The sequence below is a fragment of the Emydura macquarii genome, unplaced genomic scaffold (assembly GCF_026122565.2).
Source record: "Emydura macquarii macquarii isolate MOO-44397 ecotype Brisbane River unplaced genomic scaffold, CSIRO-AGI_Emac_v2 contig_2171, whole genome shotgun sequence".
Classification (NCBI taxonomy): domain Eukaryota; kingdom Metazoa; phylum Chordata; order Testudines; family Chelidae; genus Emydura; species Emydura macquarii.
Genome location: NW_027132308.1, coordinates 615,447 through 640,409, shown reverse-complemented (window position 1 = coordinate 640,409; position 24,963 = coordinate 615,447). Strand labels below are relative to the sequence as shown.

General features: G+C 41.6%; 1 protein-coding gene and 2 long non-coding RNA genes across 8 annotated transcripts in view; all 3 read left to right on the top strand.

Moving 5' to 3' along the window:
- The window catches only part of CAMK2D (calcium/calmodulin dependent protein kinase II delta), a 251,327-nt gene extending 248,455 nt beyond the window's left edge, over positions 1–2,872 (top strand). For all 5 annotated transcript variants that reach the window (XM_067558664.1, XM_067558663.1, XM_067558659.1 and 2 more), the window contains one exon: positions 836–2,872. In XM_067558664.1, the coding sequence (XP_067414765.1) occupies positions 836–839 (4 nt within the window). In that variant the 3' untranslated portion in view covers positions 840–2,872. The remainder of the gene's footprint in view (positions 1–835) is intronic.
- Positions 2,873–8,701: 5,829 nt separating this feature from the next.
- LOC137160218 (uncharacterized) overlaps positions 8,702–24,963 on the top strand; it is a 115,648-nt gene continuing 99,386 nt past the window's right edge. For both annotated transcript variants that reach the window (XR_010921812.1, XR_010921813.1), the window contains exon 1: positions 8,702–8,740. This is a non-coding gene — a long non-coding RNA (uncharacterized lncRNA). The remainder of the gene's footprint in view (positions 8,741–24,963) is intronic.
- LOC137160220 (uncharacterized) lies at positions 10,258–23,855 on the top strand. Its single transcript, XR_010921815.1, has 3 exons — positions 10,258–10,367; positions 23,112–23,181; positions 23,769–23,855. It is a non-coding gene; the product is annotated as an uncharacterized lncRNA (long non-coding RNA).

Genomic DNA, 24,963 nt, shown 5'->3' with positions numbered 1-24,963 from the left:
TACTGGGTCTGAAACTGATTCCCAAGGCCAAATTCAGACATGATATAATACTTCACTAGATTCCCTTGTACCCACTTATCAGTGTATAAGAGAATCTAAGTTGTTATAAGTTACATACGGAGGAGCCAGAAGAAGATTTAAGTAAGGTTTTTGTTTTGTGATTGTATAGCACCTAGCATCTGGTGCATTACTAGGGCTCCTAGGCACTATGATAATACAAATAAAAAATAATGATATTCATAATATTGAGCGGCCTACTTTAATATTCGTACACATTCCTGTTAGTTTCTTTTCCTCTTATCCACATTTTCTGGCCCCTCTGCATGTGAATGATGACATCAGCTCAGACTCCTTGATATTCACAACTTACTGGGCCAAATTCAAAGGTGGAGATGTAAATGATAAATTGGTAAGTTGCATGTGAATCTGTCAGTCAGTATAAATTTGTGTAATATGGCCATTGAGGGTGTCAAAGTGTTGTAAATTACCACAACTTAGATGCTCTTTGAACTGACTGATGCTCAATTCTGAACTTGGCCTCTTCCATGGACTTAGGCATGTCATTAAAGCTTTCTGCCTGAGTTTCCCATTCTCTAATGTAAGGATACTATTAACCAGCCTCCTGGCATGTAGTGAAGGTTAATTGGTGTTTATAAAGTGATTTGAAGAGAAAAGAACAATATAAGTGCCTACTTGTTTGTTTGCTTTTCAAAGCATTACCCTGCAAGGTTGTATATTGTTTGGGGAAGACTTTATAGTACTCTCCTAACGCTACATAAAGTGGTGATATTGCTAAGTCAATAACAGCAACATTGGGGTTTTTTCCTCCTCCTAGCTAAAGTCAACGATGCCACTCTTGCATTCTCCGTACTCAATGCACCTGATTGGTTACCATGTGGGCCATCCTATTCTTCTCTTCATGCATGTTTCTGAGTGCATGAAGCTGTGACGGTTCTACATGTAATGCATTTGTGATGCATCATTTTGTTGTATATTCCATCTGTACATTTTGTTTACACTTCAGTGAAGAGGATGTTCCATGCAAATTGAAAATGGCAAAGCAAAAAAAAAAAAATCAGAGTACAGTAGTAGATACATAGTCCACTTTTCGTTTTTCTCTATTAATGCTAAGTTTTAACAAATAATTTTAAAATGATTATGTTTGTAAAAAGGAAAAAAAAAGTACATGTTTTAATTTTGTTTTTAACAACTGTTTTTTGGCTTCGTTTCCAAGACCACTGGGTTTTGCTTTGGTCATAGTAGAAATGGATGAGATTTTCAATGACAGCTTTGCTCCTGAAGAATAGTTTTGTTATGACACAAAGAAGGATAAGATCACTGATGAATGTGGAAGCAAGAATATGTTGGCTTGGTACTAGCTGAAGCCATTTTAGTTATTACTCAATGTGTGTAAACTGGAAAAATTGCATAATTTGCTGGCTTGAACACTTTAAAATTAACTTTTACTGTTCTGGCTAGTCAATTATATTTTTTCTTTCTTTTTTTAAGTCTTTACTTTTACTTTCTAGTGCTAACTGAAAATTTATATTGGGTGATAGAAGAGCAAATTTGAAATTTGTGAGGAATGAAGAGTGAGTGAGAGACAATTTTTGATGATTAAAGTGAAAGGGTAAAACAAAATAGATTTTTATCACTTTCAGGGTGTACAGTAAATTTATTAAGGAGGCTTTAGAAGATTCTTTTATTTTGTTTATGCTCTAGTCCAGATATGTGATTAGTATAACCTAGAAATATTAGGCCTTACAAGCTTAGTATAAAGAGTTTGTTTACTTTCCATTGTAGCAGATGCTCTGGAAAATGATCATGAATATACCAATTTTCTAATAATATTGTAACACTTTACAATGGTGGGGTTTTTTCCATTTGCTCTTGGCTTATTAAAATCTTTGCACAGTGTAGAATATTTATTAGGGACAACTACTATTGCAGCATTACTGGTTTTTTTCCTGTTGCTGCATACACCTGTACAGTAAGCAGGAAATGCTCTCGGTGTCAATTTAAAACATATACTTTGTGACCTGCACTGTTTTTGCTTCTATTTTATAGCTGTGAATGTATATTCTTGCAAGCATTTAGATTTCTTCTCCCTCCTATCCCCATTTTAACAGAAAAATACAGGGGTTGTTTGTTTCTTTTTTATTTTGTTCATTGTTTTATTATCAGTGGGGCTAACTGTTTTCTGTAGCGCTGTATAGTGCATGATATCTCAATCTGTGTTCTTTTTAGCAATTACAATTTACAGCTCTCAGCAGCCTGAAATTTTTTAAATGGGAAAACTTCCTAATTTGTATAATTTTACTTTCTGTGTTGATTACAAATCAAAAGCGTTCCTTTACACTTTGATGTTGTTACTAGTGGATGTACAGTAGATGCATTTAAGCTTCTCTGATAATTATTACATGATTTAAAACAGTATATATTTAAAATAAGCATCTACAGTAAATGTGTTAAGCCATATCAACCTGCCATTGGGATCTGTGAAAAACAAAAAATGGCCTAATTTTTTTCTCATGAATTTCTTAAATTTTTTGTGAAGCAGCTGTAAGTGGTATAAGTGTATTTAAATTTAACAAAATTAGGTGTAGGGCTTTTTTTTTTTTCTTTTTTTTTTTTTAATACTTTTAACATAGCATGTGGTGTTGACGTATTACTGTAGATCCAGTTTGTCTTCCACACCAAGATGTGAGGAAATTGTGACTCGTTCTCTCCACCACAATTGAAGTATACACTTATCTTCTGTCATTTTGGAACACTGCAGTTTACCATGGGACACAGTGTACATATTTCTTGCCATAATGGTAAATGACTGACAGATATATTTAAGGATGAATAAATTTGTGATTTCTGCTGATTTTGTGTTTGTTTTTATTTCACAATATGTTGTATTATGAAAATGTGGGGAAAAAAGCACAGTGTAATATAAACTACCTATTTCTATTTTTCCAAACTATTAGTTGAAAGGAACAGCTCAAGTATTTTTATAGGCCAATCACAGTTCTCCTTCAATTTATAAGCAGTGTCTTTCCTGATCTGTCTTTAATTTAGTCTGGTTTTGAAAAGTTCTTTCTCCTAAAGCCCTGGTATAATTCCCTTTATTGTACACCATGATGATGGATTTTGTACATGTCTAATGATTTAAAGGAAAGTGCTAAGAAACATTTTATAGTGTTAAAATTTTTGTTGGTACTATTTTTCATATCATACAGCTAGGGTGACCAGATAGGAATTGTGTAAAATCAGGACAGGCGGTGCTAGGTAATAGGTGCTTATATAAGACAAAGCCCCTAATATCAGGACTGTCCCTATAAAATTGGGATATATGGTCACCCTACCTACAAGCCCGTAAATCAGGATGCTCTAATGGTGGTTATCATGAGTCTAACACTGCAGACCTTTACAGGAGAGAAAAAGTATACATACTCATAGACTTTAAGGTTGGAAGGGACCATCATGATCATCTAGTCTGACCTCCTTCACATTGCAGGCCACAGAACTTCACCCATCCATTCCTGAAATAGACCCCTAACCTCTGGGTGAGTTACTGAAGTCCTCAAATCATGGTTTAAAGACTTCAAGTTACAGAGAATCCACCATTTACACTAATTTTAGCTTGCAAGTGACTCCTGCCCCATGCTGCTGAGGAATCTGAAAAACCCCCAGGGACTTTGCCAATCTAACCGGGGGAGAAATTCCTTCCTGACCCCAAATATGGTGATCAGTTAGACTCTGAGCATGTAAGCAAGACCCACCAGCCAGACACCTCGGAAAGAATTCTCTATAGTAACTCAGAGCCCTCCCCATTTAGTGTCCCATCACTGGCCGTTGGAGATATTTTTTGCTAGCAGTTGCGGATCAGCTACATGCCATTGTAGGCAGTCTCATCATACCATCCCTTCCATAAACTTACCAAGATCAATCTTGAAGCCATTTAGGTCTTTTTGCCCCCTCTGCTACCTTTGGAAGGCTGTTCAAGTTTAAAAACCTGAACATTACTTTAAAAGCTTGCACACATAATATTGTGCTTTTAAGAGCTATCATTTCACAATGAGCCACGACTAGAAACTGCTTAATATCATTGAAAAAATGTGGGGACTTCTAGCCTTGATGGCTTGTGAAATATGGAGCTTTATGCATCACTGTGGTGTTCTAGTTTTATGCAAGAGTAGTGTAGTGGTGAATCACGCCTATAGTACCCACTATTAAGTCGCCAGTGGTCTGGGATTGTTTATTGCTTGTCCAAGGCCTCTGACTACTGTTTTTCTGGGGGAAATTCTACAATTAAAAAAAGGAGGAAACAGCAGCTGTCTGAAGGTGCTCAGATATTAGGAAAGCTACAGTAGGTCCCAAAGAAAATACATGCAGTTTATCAGATGGCCCTACATTTTGTCAGACACAGTTCATCACTACTTGTTGAAGCGTACCATTTACTCATTTTTTTCTCCACCAAATACTGTTCTAGAAAATAGTTTGATTCCAATTCCACATAGCTGAAAAGCATAAATAAGTGTACTCTCCAGCCTGACAGTATCATCTTGATCTGCATTATGACTCTTAACAAACAAGTCACTAAAATTACTAATCTCATTTTTACTAATTTATATAACAATTCTGAAAAAAAATTTTTTTTTTCTGTAAATTGGATACAATGTGTTGAGGCAGTTGCTCAGAACAATTCTTGACATTTTAAAAAGCCACCTAAGCAACTAATATGTTACCATGAGCAAACTATTCTAGGGGGGAAATGGCATTAGTAAAAATGTCATGCTAATGTTAAACATTATTTTACTGTCTGCTTCACACAGTCCTAAGTATAGCCATAATCCTAAACATAATCTTAGTTCTCTCTACCTATAATCTAACACAAAATTTAATGTTAACATGTGCTGGATTAAATGTTAACTCTTATCTTCAACATACTCTTTCCTTGTAACCTAACATTTACACTATCGAGTCAGCATAGTATTACATTATAAGGCAAATAGAATGTGGAAGAGAGAAGGTCAATTTATTATAAGCATTATAAGAATTATAAGAATAGTTATTGCTATGAACTATATGTGGTCGTGTTGAAAACCCCATGTCAGGATCAGGGGCCAATTATGCTAATCCTGTACATAGACATAGATAGACAGTCTTGGCCCTCAGGCTGATAACAGAAAATGAGCACAAGCTTCTACACGAGTATACCAGCAGCAAACCATACGTCACAAATTCTAACAGGTCTTAAGGAGAAAATGTTTGAGATGTATGTTTATGGTGAAATATTGGGATTTAAAGGTTATCATCCCAAAATGGGCAATGCTTTCAAAGTTGGCATGTAGACAATATTAGTATTCAAACAACTTAAATGCACAATACTCTTCAAGATAAATTAAGTCCCTGGGAATTTGGATTCCTTGTGAAGTACAGGAAATAACATGGAACTAACTCAATCCCTTCAACAAAATTCAAAATCACAGAGAAAAATTTTCAACCCCCCCTGGGTGATTTAGAAGCTTAAACCCTATTTTCAAAAGTGAGTAGGCAAATAAGACTTAAGGGTTTGTCTTCACTGCAGCATTTAGCTCAGGTTACCCCTAATTCAAGTTACTCCATGCAGATAGCCTCACTTGAGTTTCAGTAACCACACTGGAGCTGCCAAGAGTGATTGGATTAGTAGCTGGTGGATTGTAGCTCAAAGTGTGGCATCACCACTGCACTGCTAGCTCGAGCATCAGCAGTTGAACTTTAACCCTCTTTCCCTGCAACTGACTGTCTAGATCAAGTTTAAAGAACCATTTTTTGCAAGTTTCAGAATTTTATATGTGGCTGGATTTAGGGTTAGGCACAAAACTCAAGTTATAGCTAGACCGAACAATCCAGTGAAGACAAGCAGTAGGCTCAGTGATTTACATTGAGATTTAAGCTCTTAAGTAACTAAATAATTTTGAAAATGAAGGAAATTTTGTTGACAAAATTTGAACAAAACATTTTTTCATCAAAATTTGCAAATTCATCAAAACTGACTTTCCTCAAAGACAGGTTGATTTTGATGAGAAACCTGGTTTCCTGCCAGTTCACCTGCCCAGGTCCTTGGCAGTTTCCCTGGTGGGCTGCTGGGAAGCCCAAAGTGTGGATGCCTTGGCAGTCTTAGCTCCCATGTTTATGACTCCTCTGCTTCCAGGGTCCGTCCCCCCGGCTGTAGGGCATCTTACATGATGGGCTGTCTCAGAGTTGGTGCCTAGCTTAGGTGGACTACCCCAAAACCAGGGTAGAGCTGGGCAAAGAACGGTAATTCCATTTTGTGGAGAATTTTGACGTTTTGCTCCAAAACAGAACAAACATTTAAAATCTGTCACAAAAAGGTATTACTGTTGTTTGTCCAGCTCTACATTTAGGATCTTAAATTACTTCAGCACTTTAGAAAATTTAACTCAAAACCTTAAATGGTATTAAGAAACAAAATTATCTTTATTTGTATGAGTTGGGAACTGGTTAGCTGTATGAAACTAACCTAGTCCCAAAGATACTGTACTATGTTATAAATATTGTTGAGAATACTGAAATAAATCCAGATAATGGACTTGATTACAATTTTAACTACCCTGATGTAAATTTGCAGTAGCTCCTTTGAAGCCAGTGGACTTACCATGCATTTACAGTGGGGTAGACAGATTAGAATATAGTCCAGTGTATAAAATAAACTAAGTGATGAGAAAGAAAAAAAACACACACAAAAATCACGTTAAAGATTTTTGGAAAAACGTCACTGAGTATCTCTGTAGGATACCATGCCATAAAAACTTTAGTATGCTGCCACCTGCTGGATTTTTGTCTTTCCATGTTTTCTATTTGGAAATGCCCAAGCAGATTCTCTGTGTTCCACAATGGAAGTACTGTACTTTTCATGAATCTTTTTACTATAAACAAGCAACACGGTGTTTCATGGATTGGAAGATCTGTTTTCTAACAAGAACTCATAATTTCACTACACTATTCACAAACATCATGGAAACAGACTGAATCCATTATCCAAAGGAATTAGTGAAAAAATAACTATTTCTCTTCTAATTTTAAATTGTCTACAGAACTCTGTGCCGGAGATTAAGTCCTTTACTATTTCCTTAAATGCTGTAAATCCCTCACTTTCTCAGAAAGATTGGGGGGGGGGGGGGATTGTTTGCTGTTTGTTCTGTTTAGTTGTTTTTTGAAGATTGGTAAACTATCACTTCTTGGATCCTTATGATCATATTTTATATTCAGTAACTTTCCAACATATTCCAGCAAAAGATCTTTTGTCCAAAAGTGAGCTGTATTAACCATCAAGGAAATGGTCCCAATGGCTTCAAGAGGATTTTAAGGTTTCAGCTTCCCTGTGATCGACGCGTCAACATCTTAATGGGTGACCAAACGCCAAATACATTTTATATAATTTCACATAAAGTGGTGTCTGCCTGTCTTGTGTATTGTCTTCCCGCTCCTATCGATGGGTGGGAGGGAGTCCCAAAAACCCCACAAATGCCAATTAATTGTGTCTCCTCCCAACAGCGCGCACGTGAGTTAGTAATAGAAAGGCCCATGGGCGCTCCCCAGCACCGGGATGAGTACGGCCCCCTTCCTCCGAGCACCCACATGCATGCAATGCAATGCAGCGCAGCCCAGCCCCTGCTAGCCCCGAGCGAGCACTGGCCTGCCTACCCAGTGCTGCTTTCAAGGGCTAGGTCTGCTGGTGCGGGTCTGCTGCCCGCTCCAGGGCCAGTGGCCAGGATTTCTTCACCCCTCCCCCCATCCACCACGGGGATCCCTCCCGTGGGGACCTCTTTGTGCGTACCCTAACCCCCCCGGTGGCGGGACTCCCGGCAGCACAGCACCAGCGTTCGACGTGGAATGAATGAAACAGACCAAACCCAGGGGCGGCTCCGAAAGAGCCCCACGATTGGTCCGCTTCCCAGTGGGTCCCGCCCCTGCATCCGCAGCTAATTGGCCCGTTCCCCCTGCCCGCCATAGCTGCGGGTTCCCGCCGGCCTCGCTCTCTCAGCAGCTAGCCCCCGGGGAGTGTGGGTCCCGCAGGGAGGTGCTGAGGGACGGCTGTCGCTGCATCCTGGGCTTGCAACCGTGACAGCGAGTAACACGGCTCACCCCCCGCTGCTGGTACCCCCCCTTCCCAGCTCCCTCTCCCCCTTTTTGGGGAGCCTGACCTAAGTGGTGACCCTGCCAGTAGGGGACGGGTACAAGGCCTGTCACACTGCACCCCCTCGTGCCGACTGCTCCGGGCTGAGCCCGGGGTGCTTGCAGAGGGAGAGGAGGCAGAAGAAAGCCCGGCTAACTGCTTTAACTGGGGACCGACTGGGGCTCGTCCTTAGCACATGCAGCAGCTCTGACTGGCAGCCGGCCTTCCTCCAGCTGCAGTAGATTGGGGAAGGGAAACCAAGCAGGCGGTGGTTTCCCTGTAGGCGAGGCTAAGGGCTTTCCCCACGGAAGGGTCTGCAAAGGGGGAAGTCATGCTTTGCAAAACGTCAGGTTCTCCAGCAGGGTGTAGCCCGCCTCTTGCATCTATCATACTGCCCCGTGTACGGATGGACACCTAATGCAAAGCCATTGTAAGTAATGGTGAGTGCCTTTAGTTATGCAACCTAAGCAGAGACAATAACATTCACATGCAATTACAGATTTTTTTTTTTTTTTTAAGGTGCAACAGTAAAAGGAGACAAAGAAAAAGCAGGCGTGTTCATGAGCTCAGGTGATTTTAGCGAGTCCCTGTATGTTTCATGGCTGTTTGTCTGAAAGGCCCTGCCATGTTTATATAGAACAGGGTGCGGATAACATTGAACAGGGTCTTGTGTGGCTGTAGAACACTTGTGCGGATGCAAAACACCCACTGCCTTCAATGGGGCCAGGATTTCACCCTGAGTGCTTGGCTGGGGTCACCTGAAAAGTATGTGTGCCACATGCACATGTTGGATTGTCTATGTGGTGTTGATGTCATGGGAATATAAATATGTGCAAGCAATGGGGAGGAGACTATATACTTTTGCATGTCAACAGTATCTTTGTGCACACAAATGGAGACTATGTGATTCAGTGTCAGCAGTCAGGGTATATGGGGTTATTTATATTCAAGGTAGGGTTGCCAATTTTGGTTGGACATATTCCTGGAGGTTTCATCAGATGACATAATCTCTAACTAAAGATAAATCTTTAATTTCTGGAAACACCAGGACAATCCTGAAGGGTTGGCAAGTCTATCAGGTAGGTGTATATTTGAGCAGCAACATGTAAGATGGGGGAAAGATGGGTGTGTTAAATATCTAGATTTTTTTTAATTGAGTTTCTGAGAAGAGGTATTCAGCTAAAGCCTGATAGTGATCACCATTAAAAATCACTCAAAACAATGATAATCCTGTAGCACCTTAAAGACTAACAAATTTTGCAGGCATAATCTTGACCCACTTCGTCAGCCCACAAAAGCTTGTGCCCGCAGAAATTTGTTAGTCTTTAAGGTGCTACAGGAATATCGGTTTTGCTGTATACAGACTAACGCGGCTACCCCTCTGGAAATTAAAAATCATTGTTTATCCTTAGTTACCTCACAATGAGACTAAGATAATGCAGCCATTTCTTATCCTAAGAACAGGAAAATATGGTCATATCTGTTACCCACATTTACCACAATGTAGTAAGCAGTGGCCCCGCTACATTTTTTTTTAATTGCAGCAGAACATTAGCAATAAAATCAGTACCAATATTTGGTCATGCTCATAACCTCACACAACTTTTCCAGTAATATTCCATTGAGAACTGCTATCAGTCCTCTTCCTGGTGGGGTTAAAAAACTGTGGTTACTAATAAAACTGCTATATTTGATTACAGAGGTGTCACTAACCATAATTAAAGAACAGCCTTTCCATTTTCTGTGAAGCTATTTTAGCAATTAAGCCTAGTCTGAAAATAATTAGCTTTTCTTTATAAAAATACTCTTTTTGGCTTTAAAGTAAAAAGGTGAATTGGTGGGAAGGTTAAAGACACTTTTTGCTTGTAGCGTAATCCTATAGGCTATCTATCGAGTGGTGCTAAATTATCTCCACAACCATTGACTTCAATGAGACTTTAAGAAACTCAGTGTCTTTCAGGACTGGCCCTCCATAGAGTTCAAATAAGTCTGCATGCCAACTTTCATATCTGCCTCTCTTAAGGAAAATGATATCCTGATTGCACCTGCCCATGATGAGGAAAGGAAAAGCAGTAGCCAGTGACAGAGGGGAAGTCCAGAAAGCAGCAGAACCATTTCATATCTTTGCTTCATTTGCCCACTTCATGGTGGGATAATTTCATCTGATCATGAGGAGGATTAAAAAAGAAGCTATCAGGTCAGTCAAATCTGGGTTACCAAGGAAAGCGAGCAGCATCCTAACTAGTCAGTTCAGAAAGAAAGAGAAAGAAAAACAACTTGGATCTGAGACCAATAATGGGAAGTTTCAATCCTAAAGAAGAAAATATGATAAAACTATCAGCAAATGAAACCAGAGGTTGAGTTGCTACCACAAAGTCTCAAATGTCTCAACTTTCCAGTTTAGCTGTGTATCATCCATTAAAGCCAATGGGGGGATGTGCCTTAATACTGAGCAAGTCTTTGAAAATGTAGGAGATAGTATGTGCTATGTTTGTCTGTCTGAAGCCTTGTTCACTCCCTACTTCATTTTGAAACCATGTAGACTAGATACAACTGTTCTGCAGATCCTGTCTGTAGATTGTAAAAGATGAGAATAATGCTGCATTATTTTCTTCAGTGGATTAAAAAAGTATAGTACCAAAGCCAGAATCTTGACATTTTAAGTAGTCTCTTTACTGAGTGATATCTGAACATTCATCTGGCTTTGATCAAAAACAATTTAAAACAATACATTTTCAGCAGATTAGGGAGACTCTGTTACAAAATTAATTTGCAAATAGTGTGTAAAGCAGGAGTTTTACTAGCTAATATGGTGTCAGTTGCCTCCAGGTGAACAATCAATCATCTTTCATTACTTTCCAAACTGTAGTAGCTTCCTGAATGAATTAGCTGAAACTGTAATATGAACAGAATTGGTGGTAGAGTAGAACTGTATGCCCAGGGGCCGCTCATCATTACAAACTAATGGGGCTAAGCCTCACCAATACATGGTTGTCAGCCACACAGTAAACATGTGCGGTGTGGCTGATGTACAGCAAGGTATACCTGCTGCCCCAGGGGACATTTGGTAGGGCTGCAGCTACTTTAGCCTTTGGAGGTAGCAATGCCCCTGACTGCCACAGTGGAACTCCTGGCCCTGCAGCACGTCGTCTGCAGCTTCAGAAAGAGGAGGTAAATAGCAGGAAATAGAGAGTTATGTGGAGGTTATTGAGATCTGCCCCACAGAGATTGAATCAGAGCATAGTGTCCCCTTCAGCCACAGTTCTTCACTGCTGCCGTGACTCAGCAACAAGTTTGGAGTTTTCAGATCCTGCCAGTATTGGTGAGTGTCAGGAATAAAAGAAAAGGGTTCATAGATTCCAAGATCAAAGGGGGACCATTGTGATCCTGTAGTCTGACCTCCTGTACAATAGAGGCCATAGAATGTCTGAGCCTAGAGAGTTATGTATGTGCATGGGGTGTTCTCTCAGCTGACTTCTTCAGGCCCAGAAGAGGTTTCGATCTAGATTCACAGAGATTCTTAGGCATTGTGTCACTGAGCATTGCAACTCCAAACTTTTAGTTACGTGGAAAATCACAGGAACAACATAGTGATTCCCAAAGCCTGAATCAGATGCCTAGACTTCCATACAATGAATAGGGAGAGATAGGCAACTTAAACTTCAGTTCATAACAAGACACGAGGCTAGGGACTGCCTAACCTCACCAAGGGGAGATGCTGATGAGAGGGGTGTCATGGTGTCTCAGTCTGGGCTGCAGGGAGATGCCTGTCTCTGCTAGCAATTCATAGCCAGGAATCTGTTTTGGAGTTACGTGCCTGAGGCATTATTTGCCAGACGCCAGGGATGGGCAGGACCTCCCTTATGACTTTTAGCCCAGAGCTTAGGAGACCCACCCTCCCGCCCCTGATGAGAAGGGATTTGACAAGATCTATACCACCTCTGAAGGGGGTGCCCTAACCAGAGGGCTATGGGATATTCTGATGTAGGGCTCACTTAGTTGCTCCTGTTGAAGCTATTGAACTCTGGATAAAGAATTGAAGGGGCATTGGAGCAGGGATCCTGGATCTCCCATATCCTGGTTGAGTGCTCTAACCACCAGGCTGTAGAATCATTCTCGTGTGTCTGCTCCTTCTCTCTGGCCCAAATGACTATTTAATTATTTTGGAGCCAAGGCAGGTAAGGCAATATCTTTTCTTGGACCAGCTGCAGTTGGTGGAAGGGAGAAACTTTTGAGCTACACACGAAGAGCCCTTCTTCAGGTCTGGAGATTCAGCCAGAGTGTCTGAACTAAATACAGGTTAGAGCAGATTGTTAAGCATAAGGGATTCACAAATTCTGCAGGAGACCACTTAAACAAGTGTGCAATTAAGTACTAGGCAGCAGTAGGTTATGTTACAATTGTTGTAATGAGCCATAAAACCAGGGCCTGTTTAGTCAATGATTTTTACTGTCTAGCGAGGTTATGAATTTAAGCTTCCGCAGGCTCATTTTTTGAAGGTGTTGTGCAGGTTTCCTTTGAGGATGAAAACTGAGAGATCAAATATAGAATGATCGCTTTGCGAAAAGTGTTCACCCATGCGTAATGTGGCACTTTTGTCTCTTACCATTTTTCTGTGTGAGTTCATTCGAGAGCGTGTGATTGTCTGGTTTCACCCATGTTGCTGTTGGGGCATTTAGGGGTATTGGATGATGTATACTACATGATTTAACTGGGGGATCTCCCACACCCCAGGTGAATGCTGTAACCACTGGGCTAAAAGTTATAAGGGAAGTCCTCTTCCCCTCCCTCCCCTTGCTGTTTTGTGTGAACTTGCCTGAGGGGCCTGATCCAGTAGGCAGCCTTTGAGTTTGTCTGCTGGATTGGGCCCTGCATAGAACTTAGGTGGCCAAACATCTATCTTCTCCTGGTCTGTGAATCACTCTGGGGCTTAGGTGGGAGCTGGATGCCTAGAGGGGGGCAGCAGTGTGCATGCCCAAAGAAAGAAACACAGAGCTAGGCACTTTTACTGCAAACATTTACCTGTCAAGCAAGTTCAGGAACCTACAGGATTCAGCGGGAGTTTTGTGAATCACAGTGGAGCCTAAAACTGGATTTAGGCACCTAAATCTGGGGTTTAAGTGCCTAAAAGTGCTTTTGTAAATCTAGGCTTCAATCAGAGCTTGCGGGAGGTGAGTAGGGATGGGTCTGACCTGTGGTGAGGTTATATAGGAAGAGTAGGGATTCTCCGCCTAGAGTTTGTGTGTGTGGGTATTTTTGTGCATGTGTGGGCTGGGGGGAGGGAGTTCTGGAAGGTTCTGAGGCTGGAAAGGGATGGAATGGGTTGGCAGCATTGACCACAGGGAGAATAGAGTAAATGGGTGAATAAGACTGTGGACAAATTGGTAGCATGGGGGGTTGGGAGGAGGAGTAGGGTAAGATTTAGATTATGTGAGGTTGGGACTAAACAGTGAGGGGGGTGATGGAGCAATAAATACTGTTTTCTTTCACTCTGCCCTTTACACTGAAATGTCGCTATATTTCTTTCTGAAAGCAGTGGGACCAGGGATAGAGTGTTCCCTTTTTCTTCCCACTTACCCACCAGCATTGTTTGTCCCCCTCCCAGCAAGAGCTGGTCACTAGGAAGTGGTAGGGGGAAGAGAGGGCAGTTTGCAGTCTGCAGGCCAATCAGTAATTTTGGGCATGAGCTGTCACTGCATATGCCATTTGATCATCTCAGCCTCTGTACTAGGAATCTGCTCCACTGAGGTTGATGCTAGTTTTGCCATTGACTTAAATGGATACAGGATGAAACTGGAAATCCCATGTGACCAATAGAAATAAGGAGAGAAGATTTAGTGATGAATCAGAATTACTCAAATACTTAATTAAAGATTAAAAAGGTAAACGCTGCCTCTAGCAGTTAATCTAAAAAAGAAAGTCACTAAGGAACAATAGGTAAAATAATACTGAGTTAAACAACGTCTGAGATAAACAATGTTAGAGAGAGAAAAGACTTGACTGGTCATCTAGTCTGTCCCTTGGGTGCCTGAGCATGATTGTTTCCTGTAGTACATTTTCTAGTGTTTTATCTCGTCTATTTTAAACAATGCCTTATATGGGGGTTTTCCCCAGTGTCTTGAAAAATTATTTCACAATCTAATAGATCTTACTGTCAGGCAATTTTTGCTGCTGTTCAGGCTAAAATGTCACCTCCTTAATTGGCACTCTAATGCTTAAATACCCTAATCTGAACTAGATTGACTTTAGTTTCAGATCTACCAGCAGTTTCACAGCATCTGCCAGCAGGCTCAGATAGTAGTATTCACAAGAGAAAGGGCCAAAAAACGTACAACCTGGGGCAGCAGGCCCCAGCAGCTTCTGCTGCTCACCCGCACGGAGCAAGAGATGGCATGGTTGCGATAATCACAGCATCGTGATGTTAGTAGAAAAAAATCAGTGTTGAACTTTTTTTATTGGACCCTTTCACCTATCACTGTCACAATATATTGCCATACTGCATTCTCCTCTGCCATCCAAGCTCTTCACGCCCCTTTTCTCACTTGTTGCCTCCATTCTCCTTCTCTCTCTCTCTCTCTCCCCCCGTCTCTTGCACACTGCATCCTGAACTCATGGCCTCACACCTCCATCATTACATGCCCTCCACCGAAAAAAGTCACAAAAGATTCATCAATATAATTGGAAGTCATTAAGACATTAACAATTTTTAAATCACAATCATCATGATACATGCCCAACAAATCTAAGGAACAACTTCCTCTTATCATTGTAACACTGTCCCCCACCTTCCCCTTTTCCTGTTCTACTCTCACCTGCTTCTTTGTCTCTCTTATCTTTGTGCAGGACCCAATCTACATATCCTTACTACCAAGCACAATACATGCTTCTAGTAGGTGAATAACCCCTACCTATGGTAGTAAATTTTTCCAGTACCAGGCTTTTGGAATGTAAACTCTTTGGGGTAGAGACTGGGGGGTAACTTCTCTGCTGGTACAATACCAATGAAGACCATGGAGTTCTGCCTGCAGAGAATTTAGCCATGCATCTATTTACATGAGACACTGTTAAAATAAATACTGTTGTTACTAGGGATTAGTAACAACAACCTATAGCTCTCTGGCTGGAGTCTCCCAGGCCAAGGTATTTAGGCACCTAATTCCCACTGATTTCCCCTTGGCTCTGGGCTTTTGAAGTGTCAGTAGTAGCTGATCTTAGTAAGGAGGTAAACTGCAGTATTTCTTTAGTAAGATTTAATTCTCGCTACAGTAAGACAGCATGTAGATTCTTCTGAGAGTGACTCGAGCCTCAGCAGTTAGTGCTTAATTACAGCTTGGTACCCCAAACTGAAAAACTGAATGTATTCATTTAACCTGACCTGAAGATTTTAGGATTTTCAGAATCGTAGAAGATTAGGGTTGGAAGGGACCTCAGGAGGTCATCTAGTCCAACTCCTGCTCAAATCAGGACCAGGACCAACCCCAACTATATGATCCCCGCCAGGACTTTCTCAAACCGCACCTTAAAAACCTTTAAGGATGGAGATTCCACCACCCTCCTAGTGAAAAACTTTTTCCTAATATACAACCTAGACCTCCCCCACTGCAACTTGAGACCATTGCTCCTAGTTTTGTCATCTACTACCACTGAGAACAGCCTAGTTCCATCCTCCTTGGAACCTCCCTTCAGATAGTTAAAGGCTGCTAGCAAATCCCCCCTCCTTCTCTTCTGCAGGCTAAACCCTTAGACTCTCCTCATAAGTCATGGGCTCCAGCCTCTTAATCTTTTTTTGTTGCCCTCTGCTGGACTCTTTCCAATTTGTCCACCTCCTTTCTGTAGTGGGGGGCCAAAAACTGGACACAGTACTCCAAATGAGGCCTCACCAGTGCTGAACAGAGGGGAATAATCACTTCCCTTGATCTGCTGGCAATGCTCCTACTAATGCAGCCCAATATGCCATTAGCCTTCTTGGCAATAAGGGCACACTGTTGACTCATATCCAGCTTCTTGTCCACTGTAATCCCCTAGATCTTTTTCTGCCAAATTGCTGCCTAGCGAGTCGGTCCCCAGTCTGTAGCAGTGCATGGGATTCTTCGTACTAAATCCTCTGCACTTGTCCTTGTTGAACCTCATCAGATTTCTTTTGGCCCAATCCTCTAATTTATCTAGATCACTCTGTATCCTATCTCTGCCCTCCAGCGTATCTACCACTCTCCTCAGCTTAGTGTCATCTGCAAACTTGCTGCGGGTACAATCCACCCCATCCTCCAGATCATTAATGAAGATGTTGAACAAAACCAGCCCCAGCACCGACCCCTGGGGCACTGAGCTTGTTACCAGCTGCCAACTAGATATCGAGCCATTGATCACTACCCATTGAGCCCGATGATCTAGCCAGCTTATAGTCCATTCATCCGATCCATACTAGTTTAACTTTGCTGATAAGAATACTGTGGGAGACCATATCAAAAGCTTTGCTAAAGTCAAGGTATATCACGTCCACTACTTTCCCCACATGCACAGAGTCATTTATCTCATCATAGAAGGCAATCAGGTCAGACGTGACTTGCCCTTGGTGAATCCATGCTGACTGTTCCAGATCACCTTCCTCTCTTCCAAGTGCTTCAAAATGGATTCCTTGAGGATCTGCTCCATGATTTTTCTGGGGATTTATGGTGAGGATGACTGGTCTGTAGTTCTCTGGATCCTCCTCCTTCCCTATTTTGAAGATGGCACCATATTTGCCTTTTTCCAATCACCACGAGTTTTCAAAGATAGTGGCCAATGGCTCTGCAATCACAACAGCCAATTCCCTCAGCACCCTCAGATGCATTGCACTTGGCCCCATGGTCTTATGCATGTCCAACCTTTCTAAATAGTCCTGAACCTGTTCTTCCAGCACTGTGGGCTGCTCATCTCCACCCCATTCTGTGCTGCCAGTACAGTAGTCTGGAAGCTGACCTTGTCTCTGAAAACAGAAGCAAAAAAAAGCATTGAGTACTTCAGCTTTTTCCACATCATCTGTCACTAGGTTACTTCCCCCATTCTGTAAGGGTCCCACACTTTCTCTGACCACCACCTTGTTCCTAACATATCCGTAGAAACCCTTCTTGTTCCCCTTCACGTCCCTTGCTAGTTGTAACTCCAATTGTGATTTGGCCTTCCTGATTTCACTCCTGTGTGCTTGAGCAGTATTTTTATACTCCTCCCTTGTCACCTGACCAAGCTTCCACTTCTTGTCAGCTTCCTTTTTGTGTTTAAGCTCACTGAAGACTTCTTTGTTAAGCCAAGCTGGTCATCTGCCATATTTGCTATTCTTTCTGCACATTGGGATGATTTGTTCCTGTGCCTTCAATAAAGTTTCTTTAAAATACAGCCAGCTCTCTTGGACTCCTTTCCCGTTCATATTAGCCTCCCAAAGGATCCTGCCCATCAGTTCCCTGAGGGAGTCAAAGTCTGCTTTTCTGAAGTCCAAGGTCCGTATCCTCCTGTTCTCTTTTTTCTTCCTTTTGTCATGATCCTGAACTCGACCATCTCATGGTCACTGCTGCCCAGGTTACCACCCACTTCTACTTTCCTACCAATTCTTCCCTGTTTGTGAGCAACAGGTCAAGAGGAGCACGGCCCCAAGTATGTTCCTCCAGCACTTGCACCAGGAAGTTGTCCCATCCGGACCAGGAAATTTGAGAAGTGTGCTACTTGCCTGGAGCTAGAATTCAAGATGTGACGGAGAGTCTGCTGAGACTTATCAAGCCCTCAGATCGCTATCCCTTCCTACTTCTCCATGTGGGCACCAATGATACTGCCAAGAACTACCTTGAGTAGATCACTGCAGACTACCTGGCCCTGGGAAGAAGCATAAAGGAGTTTGAGGCACAAGTGGTGTTCTTGTCCATATTCCCTGTTAAAGGAAAAGGGCCAGGTAGGGACCATTGGATTGTGGAAGTAAATGCATGGTTATGTCGGAGAGAGGGCTTTGGATTCTTCGACCATGGGATGTTGTTCCAGGAAGGATTGCTAGGAAGAGATGGGATTCATCTAACAAAGAGAGGGAAGATCATCTTTGCAGGCAGGCTGGCTAACCTAGTGAGGAGGCTAAGCTAGGTTTGCTGGGGACAGGGACCTAAGCTCGGAAGTAAGTGGGAAAATGGGACACCAGGAGAAAGTGCAAGGAGGAGGGAGCAACAGGGGAGGCCTCCTGTTGCGCACTGAGAAAGTAGAGCAATCAGCTAGTTATCTTAGGTGCCTGTACACGAACACAGGAAGCCTGGGAAATAAGCAGGAGGAATTGGAAGTCCTGGCACAGTCAAGGAACTATGATGTGATTGGAATAACCGAGACTTGGTGGGGTAACTCACACAATTGGAGCACTGTCATGGATGGCTATAAACTGTTCAGGATCCTTGTGCACGCTGGGCAATTATCCATTTTAAGAGAATTAACTATGATGTTAGCTTATGCAATATCTTTAAAGGATATCATTTAAAAATTATCTTGTTTTATACTGATGATGATGATATTACTTAGCACCTTACTCCTTCAAAACCCTTTTTAAACATTAACTAAGTAATCCTCAGCAGGCACCGGGTGTATAGGGATGGCAGATAAGTAGCATCAACCTTATTTTACAGCTAGAGGCAGAAAGGTTAGAGGACATGCTCAAAGTCACAAAGGGGCTTGGGGGAGAGAGCAAGGAATTAGAACTCAGGCATTTCTCACTCCCAGGTTTGTATTCCAACTCCTTGACTGCACGGTCCCAAAAACATAGCCTTTTTATTACTTGTTTATGAATATTGATAAAAGTATACCCCAGGGGCTGGTCTCGTGCCTAACTGTGCTCCCCAAGAGTGCTGCTAATTCACAACATATGCACACTCTCTTATTCATAAAAACAGGAGTTTCCAGCCTTTATCTCCTATGGTCCCAATTCCATGGGATAGAGGGAGGGGATTCCAAGTGAGTCCCCCTCTACCCTGTGAAATTCAGACCTATAATATGATCTGATATTAGGGTGACCATATGTCCTGATAACATTGGGATTGTCCTGATATTAGAGGCTATGACGACACCTCCCCCGCCCCCGCCCCCCCGGTCCTAATCAAAGTACTGCTGGGATGTCATTTGTCTTGGTTTTTTGCGGGACTGAAGGTGCCAGAGCCAAAGCCCAAGCGTGCCGCGCAGGGCTGAATGAGGGGCTCAGGGTCTTTCAGTCCCATGTGGCATAACTCGGACTCCTTCAATGAGCCTACAACACAAGATAGGCCTATGTGCATGTTCTATTTTTAAGTTTGTAAAATCTTACATACCCAACTATCCCCACCTGGAAAAAAAAAAAAGGTGTCCTGATTTTTCACACTTGTTATCTGGTTACCCCATCTGATTCTAAAGGGGCTTTTGAGACATGACAGAGATTGCAGCATCTCTTATGGCAGGGAGAATAGGACTAGATGGTTCTTCCAGAGAGGGTGATTTTTCTCCCCTTTGTGAAGGAAACATTTTAAACATGTGCTGGAGGAAAGAGTTGCTGCCATCTACAGAGGAGGAGGCATATCTTATGTTTTTCTGGGTCATATCTGTTTAGTATACTGGCAAACCCAACTTTTCTGTATTGTCAGCAGTGCATGGATAATATATCTGCAGAACAGCAGCTGTCATCGCCTCTGCCTTGTGTGGTCTCAAAAAAGAAAGGAAAAGAAAAGCCTGATGCGTTCTTTAGAATCGGTCACTGATGATGACCTATTATGGCAAAAAATACTCAATCTGAGTTTCATGTGCCAGATCAATCTTATGCTGCTATTAGTTAGACAAATTGAAGAAATTTGATATAGAAATGGTTGATGGAGAAACTTTGTGATTTCATATTCTATCATTTGTACAGTCATTTGTTTAAACTATGCTTTAAATCTTAAGCTAAGCATTATTATTAGCACATGTAGCTTGGAACTAGAGCTGGGTATGAACCAGAAACTCATGTCGCCAGCGTATTGGAGCAAATGTGAATCTGGATCCAAATTGCTCAGTTGGCCACTATCTATATAATAGATTAAGCCACATCCTCATTTGTATTATAGTAGTGTCTTGAGCCTCCAGCCAAGATTGGATCCTCATTGTGCTAAGTGCTATACAAATACATAATAAGTAGAGATATGTGGGGACTGGAATTTCCCTCCTACAGAAAATTTCACATTTCTGATCCTGTAAGTATGGCCTATATTCTTTGTTCCAGATATAAACATTTACATTTCGCCATATTAAAACTCATTGTTTGCTTGTGCCCAGCTGGATCTGGAATTCCACTCAATAGCTCTAGTTTTGTCTCTTTTCTAAGTTAAACAGAAATGGGCAGAACTGGAGGGGTGGTTATGCAAATCCTCACTGCTTGGCTTTGGCAATGCCAGATATATGGTTCCGGCATAGGTCCCTCTCTTAAATTCCAATCCAAGTTCCACTGTAGTCAGTGGGAATCCCTTCATTGACTTTAGTGGGAATTTGATGGAACCCAAAGTGAATTTTGCTTTGTCCCCTCTCCTCCCCCCCCCAGCAAATGTTCAGTTATCTAAGCAGAACGAGCTAATTTCATCGCTCATGTAATTCCAGTGAAGTCAATGGAGCTACATGAGAGATGACCAGAAATGCTGTTTTTTATACTGTACTCTCATCTTGATTCAATACACTATAAATAATACACCCTTTAGATTCTGCTCCATGGCCAGTGATCAGTCTCTCCTACATGAAAACAGCTTGGAGGGAACATGCATAAGTTCTGAATCCATTTATTACAGTGCCTACTTTTTACTGTCAACAGCAATGACAGCTTTATTTTGTATTTATTTATTTTACTCTGTGCATAGCATATATAAATACATATTTATTTATATCTGTGGAAACCCACTACTGTTTTTTTTCACTGCTGCCAGCCAGTGAGATGCTTCTACTTCATAACTCAGGAGAATATTTGTAAGGTTTCAAAATGGACCCTTCTTTTTTCAGCTAGGCTGAAACATTCAGTAAGAGGTTTAGAAATGGGGGGTGGAGGAGAGATGAGATACAGTTGTAAGGGAGAAAATAGGTCCTCAACATGTGCTCCTCCCCCCCCCCCCCCCCCCTTCCATTATCATGGTACCAGTTCTGAGTTGGATCCAGTACTCTTTATTCAACTAAAACACCTATTGGATGTCAATTGAAGTCAAGACCAACAGAACCCAGTTCTGTGGCTGGGGGCTGTATGGTACTGAGGACACTTGCAGACATATGGGTTGAGATCTTCAAAACTGCCTAAGAAATTTGCAGGCACAATTCCTAGTAAAATTAATAGGTTGCTTTGCCAATTTCAACCTCCATGTCTTCAGTTGTCCTCAGTAACACACAGGATCAGGCCTTAGATAACAGTAACACACACGATCAGTTCCCTTGGAATCAAGTTATTCCACCAAGTTCCATCCATTGCTGAAATGCAAACTTGTTAGTTGAGTATCCAGATAAGATGTGCACTGTCCAGCAACAGAAGGGCTTAATTTCCAGAAACTGCTACAGCTTTCCCACTGCCATGGATTTTTTCCGAAATATCCATAACCACCACTTCTATAAGGGTATTTATACCTTCCAAGGCTCTTGGACAGGATGTCCAGAGACTTTCAGAATTCATTTTCTTAACATAGTTTGTGTAACTGAACTAAAACTGCTGCTATTTTCTGTTCAACTGTGACATTGAGACAACAAAACAAGCTCGCCATAGAAATTGAGAACAGGAGTAGAGGCTTCCTGGTAGCAATGTAGTGTAGGATATAACTCAGTTGGAAACAACCACTTGGTACTAATGGCTTATTTGTTTAGATTTATATTTCTACAGTGACTGGCTTCTGGTGAGATAGGAGCAAGGAAAATAATGTTTCCCAAAGGGTATCATTAAAAAGCACCATTATGGAGAGCTATTGGTCTGCAACCGGAGAGCCACTCAAAACAAGCTTGATAATCGGAAATAGCTGCAGGAAACTGTTAAGCACCTGAAAACACAATACACAGTTTCCTGCAGCTCAGCCTGGCTACTGGAGGTCTCATAAACACTGAAGCAGTATCACTGTGCACTGCTCACATGAACAGATTTGTGCTGGAGAGAGGAAGAATATCTTCCTAAGTGAAATTTTAAAATTTTGTTAAGTGGAGCATCAGACCTTGCAGAAGCTGTTGTGCTTGTAATTCAGGGTGAGACTCCAGCTACTTTTTGTCACAGTACATGTATGTGTTTTTAACTATGGTACTTGAGCACTTCATAAAGCCTACAGCCCACATGTACCGTACCTTTACTTGAAAAGCCATCATTCTGGTGGAAAATAGACACAAGGATTCTGCTAAATTCTACCACTGCCACCAAGTTGCAGTGCCGTGCACCAACGAGCAGGTTAGATGGAACCTGGCAAGCAGTACAAGTCCCTAACTTAGGTTTTATGAATTAAACAAACAACCCCAAAACACTTGTCTGCTGATAGATCCACAGCAGCAAACCTGCAGGCATGCATATCGGCATGACAGACACAAACATTGGTTAGCTAGCCAGAGTTTAGAAGTTGCACTGAAACACAAAGAAGGGAGTGAACAGGTTTGTTGGCCCTAATTAGACCAAACAATATAAGATTAAAATACAGAATGCTGCACTGAGTAGTAACTATGTAACAATGGCACCTCCTTATCAATAGAACTGCTCCCTGTGTGCAGTCTTATTTGCTGACTACAATAATTTCATGCAGTTTTTCCTCCTGCCAGCTCAGCTCAGCCAAGTGAGCCAAAAAAGGATTCTATTCCATCTTGGATAGCAACAGCAGAACTCTTTTTATTAAATTCTAATCAGTTCTAGTGCAAACCTCCTGCTGACACTGGAGCTGCACTTGAAGACACCTGCAGTGGTGAGGAGTTGTAATGATACCAGCTGTTCTTCATTTCCCATTAGGAGCAACTGCAACAGGCAGAGAGGAAGCTGCAGGCATGAGAGCTAGAAGCTGGTCTTGAGCAAGAGGGATGTATCCTATGTCTGGAACACTTCCAGTGGAGTTAAGCCTCACTGTAAGCAAAGTGAAAGCTGACTGAAATGCACAGAAGCAGTTTAGGGGTTTTCAGTCCATTTTTTAAAGTTACCCAATGGTTCTAGTGGGAGTTGGAGTCTCAGTGTAGGAGGAGGCCCAAGTTTCCCTATAAGTAAGTTGTTTGTAAATGGGGTGTACAAGGAATCCCTCTGTGCACCACTGAGATGTAGCTGCTGTTGCTCAAGTAAAAACTACACATTTACCATCTCAAGCTACATTTCAGCTTAGGAAGAATGCCATATCCAGGTGAAACTACATGGACAACTTAGGTAAGCACAGTATATTTGCTGACTTGGAATTCAGTTAGGCAAGAAGCACTTTCAACCCGTGGTGGTGATTAACGCAGTATAAATACTTAAGTAAATAGCTAAGAGGTTAAACCCAAGCACTTGTAAAAAGTGATAATTTCAGAGCCAATATCCCAGCAAAGAAATTCAGCTGAGAAGAATACAATAAAAAACATTAATTTATTGTGCAGCTGTTTGACAGAATTTTCCTTTAACAAAATGTATTTTAAAACATAGAAAGCAGAGAGTCTGTTTCCAGGACAGCTTCCTTCTGAACTTGCTGACCTCTGCCCTTGTTATTCCATCCTTATAGATGAAGTGGTGTTTAAATTATATCTTCCTTTTCTGAAAGCCTTCCAGTATGCACAAGATGCAGAATGAAAGCAGTTCATTTAAATGCATTGATTTATTTCCAATGATTTAGAGCTTTGTCTATCTATGCCAAACATGCGACTGCTAATATCCATTCTTCATGTAAATGCTGTTTGTAAGTATAGAAGTAACTTTCTTTTTTTGGTGAGGTTTGCTTTTGGACATGTCATGCCTGTGATGTCTGATTTTTTCCAGGGTTCAGTATTATCCAGTCCCGTCCCGTCCCGTCCTGTCCCGTGTCCCCCACCCCCCCCCCACCCCCTCCGGCCCACTAAAATATTTGCATTAGTTGGGTAATATAATGTTTATGGTACCATATGATTGTGTCAAGTTTTCATACAGTTCAGGGAGTTATGCACACACATTGATTAATACCTTATGCCTGATATCAGTGGGGCTATGTGATAAGCAAGAGGACTGGCATCTGTCCCTTAATAAATAGGGAGGCACTTAGCTAAAGCTTGACAAACTATGAACAGAAAGCAATTTCTCAGCTGAATTGAGTCCTCTAGTTCTGATCACATGAAGAACCCTTGGTTTTGATAAATCTGGTTCATTATTCAAAATTCTTCAGTGGACACGTACGTGAACATATTTCAGCCTATGGGTTGTGAACTATTAAGACTGTGCTCTATTGAATGTCACACTTTTTTTATTTTTGGCACCACCATGATTGGATGACTCAGTTACTTATATTCCAGAGGAGAGCAATCAAAGTGATTTGAAGTTGGCTGCCTGAATATTTCTGGAGATGAAGTTCTGTTCAAACACATTTGCCCAGAACTCCTTCTGTGAACCAAATAATCACTTGTATGAATGTTCATGAAACATTTATTTTAAAAGATTGAGTTGCATTAGTGCAAATTCATGGTTTTTATTCAAGCTGAGGGCCTAAGCCCTCCTTTCCCTTCTCCACTCAGACTCTGCTCTGACTAGAGTTTAGCCCTATGTCTGGAAAGTAATGCAAACATCATCCTGGGAAAACACAAGTAATCATTTTAGGGATCAAGTAAAGGCTCCTTATGAGTACGCTGAAATCTGGAAGAAAAAATTTTTTACC